This window comes from Acanthaster planci, linkage group LG04 (assembly GCF_054643075.1).
Source record: "Acanthaster planci isolate LZ-2023a linkage group LG04, COTS_SCS, whole genome shotgun sequence".
Lineage (NCBI taxonomy): Eukaryota > Metazoa > Echinodermata > Asteroidea > Valvatida > Acanthasteridae > Acanthaster > Acanthaster planci.
Window position 1 is genome coordinate 19371844 of NC_141780.1, and position 9712 is coordinate 19381555.

At 40.3% G+C, this 9712-nt stretch overlaps 1 protein-coding gene across 3 annotated transcripts; it reads left to right on the forward strand.

Moving 5' to 3' along the window:
* The first annotated feature begins 352 nt into the window (after positions 1–352).
* Positions 353–9566, forward strand: LOC110986457 (dipeptidyl peptidase 1-like). 3 transcript variants are annotated; one of them, XM_087135359.1, is made up of 7 exons: positions 353–580; positions 1518–1692; positions 1991–2107; positions 2267–2425; positions 3070–3320; positions 5412–5762; positions 8391–9566. In XM_087135359.1, the coding sequence occupies exons 1-7, from the start codon at positions 421–423 to the stop codon at positions 8546–8548; spliced, it is 1371 nt and encodes a 456-aa protein (XP_086991485.1). In that variant the 5' UTR covers positions 353–420; the 3' UTR covers positions 8549–9566. The 3 variants fall into 3 exon arrangements, with proteins under 3 accessions (XP_086991485.1, XP_022104024.2, XP_022104025.2); XM_022248332.2 differs by lacking the exon at positions 5412–5762 and having other exon boundaries at positions 354–580; positions 8034–9566; XM_022248333.2 differs by lacking the exon at positions 8391–9566 and having other exon boundaries at positions 354–580; positions 5412–7141.
* Positions 9567–9712: the final 146 nt, after the last annotated feature.

The following is a 9712-nucleotide window of genomic DNA, read 5'->3' on the forward strand; positions in this document are numbered from 1 at the left end:
TCAAGGTTATCTGTGGCAAAATGAAGAGGAACAGTCCAGGGATTCACCATCAAAAATCCACCATGAAGGAGTTATCTTGGCTAGAGAAAAAGGAGCATTTTCCTCAAGTTTCCTTAACTACAGTAGAACAAAGGAAAGTCCACACTTTGTATGTAAAACAGGTATGTGCGTTGTGTGTGTGTGTGTTTTTTATGCGGTTGGGACAGGGGAAATCAGGAAACAGGCTGACATCTACAGTCAATGCACAATAGTCAGGTGATCACTTGTAAGTTCAAGTTGACAAGTTGGTCACGTGAAAACACTTGCCCGCGCATCGCAGCCGAACGGGCGCGTGATCGATCATGTGTCGATAGTGCAGCCGGCCCGGGCGGACGCCGAGTCGAGTCGAGTGTGTGCCGGCACAAAGTGGGTGAATCTTCAATGATGGCGATCGTGAAAGTTTTCCTTGCTGTCGTGGCATTTTTACCGGTTGTTTTAGCTGACACTCCGGCTAACTGCACTTATGATGACATCGTTGGGCGATGGGTGTTTAAAGTGAGTGCTGGTGGGGGAGACAACACACTCCGCTGCTCTGACCCAGGTAGGCCAAAAAAGTTTTGTGAGGCCTAGGCCTGCGTGCAAATTTGATTTGAAATCGAGACCCTAGAATATTGTGTTATCATATTGTTTTTCTCAGAATATACATCATTCACTAACGTGACTGATAAGCCCAACCCTCATAAGGTTAGTTTTAAGGCAATCTCTTTATTGGATTCTAAGCACTTTTGTTGCACAAAAGACAAAAAGAGACTTGAGAGCAACAAGAAGTGGAATGGAGACTCGACATTAGAACATCCCACAAGGATGGATCCAGAACCAAAATACTCACAGGTCTAGGGGAGGGGTAGCCCAGGTCCAACCTGGGCTGGGGGAGGGGTGGATTTTTTCTTGTAATTGTAACTTTGACCTTCTTGAGGTAAGGCTACGGAAAGAGTTCCATATATCAGTATATCATGTGGACACCAGTAATAGTATTTCCTACAGTAACTGGTGTTAGCCATCAGAAAGCAAAAATGTATCCTGAAATCTTCAATTTAGAACGGAAAATACCAAGTTGTTTGTTAACTAAGAAAAAACATGCAGAATTTTTCAGAGAAATCTCCAAGGGTTTGTGCATAGAGTGTCAAGTGATGTCTGTATGTGGAACTCTTTCCAAGTTTACAATCTGAGGTTTTTTCATGTTTTTTTTTAAGGAAGGGGAATTACATCGACCAAAAACATGCCCCATTGGCCAACCCCCCGTCCCCCAGATCCATTTCGAGAACAAAAATGTGAGAGAAATTCAATAGAATTCAGCCGCAAATTCACTTCACCCACAGGAGGGATTGGAGCAATGATAACTGGTCAACCACTGTTCAGTTTTACTAGGTATCAAGGATATATTTGTGCACTGGCATGACTGGTTACGAGGGAAAAACTCTCCCCACAGATCTGGAACAACTTTTAGATTGTCACCATTTCTCTTTTTCTTGTCCAAGGACCTGTTGACCACACGGTTATTGTGGACCTGAAGTTCCCGGATGTTGCTGTCGATGCAACCTATGGTCACACAGGGTTTTGGACCCTGATCTATAACCAAGGCTTTGAGGTGGTTCTGAACAAGAAGAAATACTTTGCCTTCTCCAAATATGTGAAAGAGGGTAAAAAGTACAAGTAAGTGTCAAGATATCAAAATTTAAGCATTTTTTGGTGCAAAACCTATCATAATGTGTGACAAGGGTTACATGTAGTAACAGGCGTTGGCCTTGGAAAGTCTACATTCATGGACATGTAATCTGAAGTAGGAAATAATACTTCCGATTTCACATGAAACCACTTTTTTTCTGGTACACATATGTTTAATGAGATTATTCCTGATCAGCTCGTGATGCCAGAAGTTACTTAACTGTGCATTGAGAGTCCCTAAAATCTCACTGGTGATTTTTATTTCTGATCTGCCTTCTTGTCTTAGGAGCATCTGCGATGAGACCTTGCCTGGCTGGTCCCATAATGTGGTAGGCACTGACTGGGCTTGCTATGTCGGCACAAAGAACCAGACCAAAAATCGACCACCTCCAGAGAAACCTGTGTAAGTTCTGAGTCCTGATCTCTTCCCAAAGGACCTCTCTTCCTACTCCTCTGCGGCGGATATACCATCAGGCATATTTTCCCATTTTGAGAAAGTATGATTTCAGTTTTGTTTACCTAATTAAAAGAATGAGGCTCTCACTTATTGTTCGTTTGACAGAGATGCATCCAAACAGCTGTACAAAATCGACCGTGACCTCATCAATAAGATCAACGCTGCCCAGAGTTCTTGGAAGGCAGGAGTTTATCCAGAGTATGAGAAAATGACGGTAGAGGAGATGGTTCGTCGAAGAGGAGGTCGGGCATCAATAATGGCAAGGTGAGACACTTTACTGCCAAATGTTGCCAAAAAGTACTCAATTGAAATTTAATTTTCAAAGCACAGTGATAAGTCTAAAGGCTTAAATTTATTTTTTATTTTTACTTTTGTGTATAGACCATGCCCATTTTGCCTGCATTTTGTATGGCCAAACTTTGCATAAATATGATCTTTTGGTTTGTTTTCGATTGTACCTCAAATTCATTTAAAATGGACATTTGTTAAGTGAAATGGGGTTGTCTTTTTTTTAGGTATTTAGTAGTAAATGTGTTATCATCTGGTATTCTGATAGCTGCGTGGGATTTTTGACACTTCGTGAATGATTGTGTTTCTTTTGTACTCATGGCCAGCCATAGTTTTAGCAGCTACTTGTCGGAAAACCACGATTGTGACATCAAATGAGCAGACCCTACATGTATTCTATCATTTGGGGGGGTGGCCCACATTGCTGTTCTCCCATGGATCCACCTTTGGCTTACACCACTCCTGATTCTCATTGAATTTTTATGAAGGTATCATTCTTGCAAATTCTGTCAATCTCTCATAAACCAAAACCTTCACTGAGAAAATCTTCACATTTATGGATGAAAGGAGTAACGGATATCATATGTAACACTAATTTTTCTGTTCTGACCTTTTCACAGCAAGCCTAGTCCAGCTCCTGTCACCGAGGCAGTGAGAAATCTTGCAAAAACCCTACCGTTGTCCTTCGACTGGCGTAACGTCAACGGGCAAAACTTTGTGTCACCTGTGCGGAACCAGGGGGGCTGTGGGAGCTGCTATGCCTTTGGGTCCATGGCCATGTACGAGGCGCGCCTCCGCATCGCCACAAATAACACCAAGCAGCTAGTCATGTCACCACAGGACGTTGTGTCATGCAGTGAATATTCTCAAGGTAACCTGAACTGTGTCAATTCTATTTTTTCTTTTCATTGATTGGTGAGTGTGTGAAAAAAGTGGTAACTAAACATTTATCTGCTCTGTTTTGCTTCTTCTGAGATAGTGACATTTATTCTCTGATTTCTGTTATGATATGAGAGTTGCCTGTACTTGATGGAGTGTGAAACATTTAGAAATACTCAGCCAGTTCTGCAATTCCAATGGGTTGAGAGTCCATCCGGTCTTAAACAGTTGATAAAGCACTAGCTGGAAGGGAAGATTTTTATCGGAAGACTTTTATCAGAAATTTCAGCCCTGTTTTGAAGACCTCTGCATGTCCTCACAGTGTTTTGGTCTCCACATGAATAATCATTAAACGCTTGGTCACCACTGGCACAGTGTCACATCCAATGGAATCCAGTCTCTTTTTCCCAATAATGGACTCTTTTCTTACATGGCATGATAGTTGTAAGTGCTCCATGAAGTCGTGTTTTTTGTGCTCTCTGCATTTGTTTTTTAAGATTCCACTTTTACACTACAGTGAATTTTTGAAATATGGGTGCTCGGGGTGCACATCTCACCCAGCAAATACATTTAGGCGTCAATGTGGCTAATCATAAACTGCATTAGATGTGTCTTTCAACAGCATTTACAACAAAGTATTTTCTTGGGAAATGTACACGTACTTGTATGAATCTTTGTGCGTATCTCATCTTAAAATAATTAAGAAATGATCATTTGCTGAAATTGATAAATCATTTTCCCAACCCTGCTGAAACTAGAAGCATTATCTTTGCTGTATTTTGACCCCTAAATGCCTCATGAAGCATGAGAAGATTTAGCAAGAGGCTTTGCCATCAAATGTAGATCATGATAGGCCCACAGGTTTTCTGTTGTTGTGATTGATATTTAAAGGCATCTGATGATCTGAACCATTTTGTAGGAATGATGCCTTACTCTGAAAAAACTTGAAATGTACGTGTTACAAGCACTCGTGCAAGATATTCATCACAATAAAAGACTCATCCTTTTCTCCAGTGTCACAGTTGTTTGAATACTCTCATGGGCTGTCGTTAGGGAAAAGCGAAATGAGTAGCAGTAATTCAAAACTGAATTATCAAACTATACACAAACTTCGTTTTGAAATAGCAAGGAAGTAAATTATAATTTGGAGAAAACAAGTCGAAAGTGGTGCTCACACAAGGTGGCCCTCAGTGTAAGTATTCGTTGAAAGCTGAGATGAATCATTGCCCAGAACCAGAAGTGTGTGTGTCTGAGCTGTTATTGAAACTGGAATCGAAAGAGGAACAGTTCAGTGATAAAACAATACTTTCTGTATACTGTATTGCTGGCAAGTACATTGGCTTGGTACGTGTTGATACCTACATACAATGTACATGTATGGCATGATGAGGAAATTAGTTAACCCCTTGACGACGGGAATTTCTTCCCGAAAGCCAACTCCAAGAATTCCAGCCTCGCTTGGCCACGAAGGCCCCCTACCAAACTGCAGATGCACGCTTTGAATTACACGGTGAAAAAGATGATTGTTCGGTGGCATTCGGCTCTACTCAAGCTTCCACATTCCCGTTGCCTCTTTTCAAAGTGGGGACTATTGTGAAGCTGGTGATTTCTGGGCTACGCACAAAGACCAATTACCATATATACAAGAGCCAGGGTCTGCCGTCTTTCACCGTGTTCGCTTGAGCGTGGGCCGAGAATAATAGCTGAAAAGCGGGCTGAGGATCTCAATTTTTACGGCGGCTCTATCCGCGTCCCAGCGCGAAGGGGTTAATGGTTGTCGCATTGTGCACACTTAGTAAACAAATTCAACAAATGTAAGAAAATTTGAGCCAGCTTTCATGGAAAAACCTGTCCTTAATTTCAGTAAAAATTCAAGCTGCAGGAGAAAAATAACTACTGTTGCTGTGTCTGTACACATCAACAATTACGAAATAAAACAGTCACTGAACAAAGCTTAGGGTATAAAGAAGATATTGGCACACTGCTGGGAAAATGTACAGTGTGAAGACAGGAGGGGAAAAAATTCCCCTGAAACTGCATCAAAAATGGACACTTTTTCTGTTTATACTCACTGTACTGTCAGGATGCGAAGGTGGCTTTCCATATCTGATCGCTGGCAAGTACGCTGAAGATTTTGGCCTGGTCGAAGAGTCATGCACCCCGTATGTAGGAGAGGACACCCCATGCAAGAAGAACACATGCAAGCGTTACTACGCAACTGATTATAAATACGTGGGTGGCTTCTATGGTGGATGCAATGAGGAGCTTATGCGGATCCAACTCGTTAAGGACGGACCTATCGCTGTGTCCTTCGAGGTGTATCCCGACTTTCAGGCCTACAAGGGAGGAATCTACCATCATGTGGGTCTGACCGATCGCCCGGGCTACAGGTTCAACCCATTTGAGATCACCAACCACGTCGTCTTGGTTGTCGGTTACGGAGCAGACCCTAAGACCGGGGAGAAGTTCTGGGTCGTGAAAAACAGCTGGGGGAAATATTGGGGAGAGCAAGGATACTTCCGGATTCGCCGTGGAACTGATGAGTGCGCAATAGAGAGCATTGCTGTAGAGACATTCCCAATTTATCCCTAGACATGCTAGAAATATTCACAACCTGGTACCTGGTTCGTAGAACCAAAGTTACTAAAAGCGTGACTGCTGATGACGACTTGTGACATCTGGACAAGGGGTTTCTCTGCGAATTTTCAACAAATGTAAATGTGACCGGTTACACTGTGAATGTGTCATGATGGCAAATTTGTTCCATATCTATGCTAGAATGAAGTATGATTTGTCCCAGAGTTTTAATGTTTACTTGGGGCCTACGGCTGTGCACATTCACACAGTACAATGCATGCACCAAACACAACAGTCAAGCCTCAAATGATAATTTCAAAGCTTTTTTGTATCAAAAAACAATCCTAGTTTAATCAACCAGAAAAATGCTTTGTTTTCAGACTAATCACATTCCACAAAAACTGTCGAGTGATTGCTAGTAAATTTTCTTTTGTTGCACAGTTGTGGATAACGCTTTATTCTAAATATACTTTTGTAAAATAAATTCCAGTGGTATGGTAATTTTCAATAATGGGCATGTACAGTTTCTAGTAACACACAACTTGATTTTAATTGAAACATGTACTGGGAATGATTACAATGTTTGCAAATAAGTTTCGCTGCTAGGTGTTTGAAAAAAGTGTCCATACATGTAGCACAGTTTTGTAAGTTTTTTATGTGTTGATATCAATCAGAGAAACAAGACAAGTTATCATATGTATGATAAGCTTTCAGTGATTCTTTGCCAAATATTTTCAGTGATACTTTGCCAAATATTTTCAGTGATACTTTGCCAAATATTTTCAGTGATACTTTGCCAAATATTTTCAGTTCTTTCTTTGTTGAGATAGTGAATGTTGCATTATTTTTGTAATACAAGGTTGTTCATTGTTGAGAAATCACATTCAGGAGTAACATAATGCGTCAGGAATTTAATTCTGAATTATCCTGAAACCGAAGCAAAAACATTGCAGCTTGCAGTTTACCAATTTTTATGAATTTTGTAGCTAATAACATTCTATCAGAGCTTATATGCGTGCCAGTAGTTTTTTATCAAATTGAAAATTTGTAATAGGATTGTAAGTGTGCTCAAAAGAATTCTTTCAATGTAATTATAGCTTTTTATTATTATATTTTTGCAATTTACATATTAGTCAAAGATCTCAAAAACATGTAAAAGAACTACTGAAATAATATTTGCTAATTAACCTTCTCTTTCCAGAAAGTTGAAAAAAAACCTCATTTCAGTCTAATCCATCCATTTTTGATTTGGTGTGTTAGTCTACTGTTCATGATGTTGTGAGGGATGTGCGGGGAAAAGGGCACCTTCAAACTAAAAAAAAATCTTTTTTTCTTTTTTACAAAAGAGGTATTAATTCACATTGGCTGGAAGAGATATGTCGAGAACCATACACTGGCTGGATAGGATGTTCGAGATAACATCGTGGAAACATACTGGAAAGCTAAGAAGATGGTTCTCTGAATAACCTCTCGTTTGCTATAAGTTCATATTGCTTCAAAGGGGTAGCTGTTCATTGTGGTACATCATGCAGACTTTTCATACCAGTGGCTTTTTCTGTGACTCAAAGACCAGGGGCAAAAGTTGCGGCTGTGGCTGGAAGTAACATGTGTGCTTATGGAAGCCTTAGCCGCAGCCACTGTCTACAGACATGCACGTCAGTCTAAGCCGCGGCCAGTTGATTCAGCCAAAGCTTCAAGCCATATGAGTGACAGTCCACATGAAGTCTTGTTGCCTGCGTTGGCAGCCGCATGTAAAAGTTGATTTCAGAGGACTGGCCAGGATTAGACAGGTTAAAATGAAAGTTGAAAAACTTAAGCCTGCTGGATGTGATGAATATGACGGAGAAGCATAGCAGGCAAATTTTGCATTGAGTATGTTATCTATAGTTTGCTCTTATTGATTCACCAACTTGTAGACCCAAGAAGAGGAAGGAAATATTAGTCCTTGTTTTTCTGTCTCATGATTTGTGGTTGAATTATGCACAGGACAAGAGGTAGTCAACTCAACCTTCCTCCGCAGCGAAATTCTCTCTCCTTCCAAATTTCCTGTTCAACCTGCGGTATTGGGTCCGTTTATTATGAGTATTTACAAGAAGGAGCTTATATTTTATTTTCTACAATCTTGCAGGCTGTGAAGGTGGCTTTCCATATCTGATCGCTGGCAAGTACGCAGAGGATTTTGGCCTGGTCGAAGAGTCATGCACCCCTTATGTTGGAAGGGACACTCCGTGCAAGAAGAACACATGCAAACGTCACTATGCAACCAATTACAAATATGTTGGGGATTTCTATGGTGGCTGCAACGAGGAGTTGATGCAAATTGAGCTAGTCAAGAACGGACCCGTCTCAGTGGCCTTTGAAGTCTACCATGACTTTGAGACGTACAAGGGTGGAATCTACCACCACGTGGGTTTGGGTGACAACAACTCCCACCAAGGGGGATTTGACCCCTTTCAGATCACCAACCATGCTGTGCTGGTGGTAGGCTACGGTGCAGACCCTAGCACCGGAGAGAAATTCTGGAGTGTAAAGAACAGTTGGGGTGAGGGTTGGGGGGAGAATGGTTATTTCCGCATCCGGCGCGGCACGGATGAGTGTGCCATTGAGAGCATTGCAGTTATCTCATCCCCAATTTTCCCGTAAATGGTGTTTGCCGAATCTGTCCTGAAGATTTCGAATCTGTCCTGAAGATCATCCTAACATATACACTTGCATTTTTTTCAATCCCGTTATCAATCCATAGTGGTATCTCTAATTCGCAAATTTGCAGTTATAATCAAGTGGTGTTTGCTGCATTACAGTGCAATATATGTGCATTGTTTGTATTTTTTTAATTCCCTCTTTCAAATTTGAAATCAAAATCAAATTGCCAGTGAATTATTTGTACTGCCATTATTGCACACACGTATGTGTTTGCTCACTACCATGCAACACGCAAACTTTAAGATATAACTCTTTGTCTTTTTACTAAAGAAGGGCACATTTTTTAATCTGAAAATACGTTTTAAATGTTTGAAAAATGTCAGCTGAGGGGTAATAGAATGCTTTATTTAGAATTCGCCTGTGATTTGTTTGCTTGAAGATCTTAGTATCATGAAATAAACAGTACCAAACATTCTTCCTAAAAACTTAAAAATACTGAAATGAAAAGGGGAAATCTGGTTTTTGACGTTTGTGTAGTGTAGGTTAGTTTGGTAGTTGGTCTTTTTGCAAAGTAAGTTGAAAGATTTTATGACTGAATTTTTTGTGAGAGCACAGGAGTACATGTATTTGAACTTGAATGATTTCAGACAATCACATTGTAGTAAAAGGGCCCCTTTTGGGGAGAACAGGAAAGTGGGTTTGGACATGCTGGAAGAAACTTGATCACATAACCATGATAACTGAAAAAAAAATCGGAAATCATAGTTATTGAGTTTTCTCTGGACATTTAATCTTGCTTCACAGCCGTTCATGCAAAACATTACTTTTTAAGTCAAATTTATGCTCTATGATTTCAGCAAGTACTTCAAATCCATTTTTGTGACTGTATTCTGCTGTGGACAGTGGGTTCAATGTACGTAATGCTTTGCTATTTGTTTCAATTGTAATTGTATTCAACACTGTGTAAGATTATTTCCTCACATTTTACCTATTAAAAATTGCATTTTAATGCCACTAATGACTTTGATCTGTACTTTCTGTGTTGAGTTCTTGAAACGAGATTTCTGTAATTTACAGTTTTTTTTTTTTCATTGGAAAACAAACACTTGCCACTATTTGTTTTCATTTTCCATGATGGGAGATGGGAAACAAAACAAAAAGTGG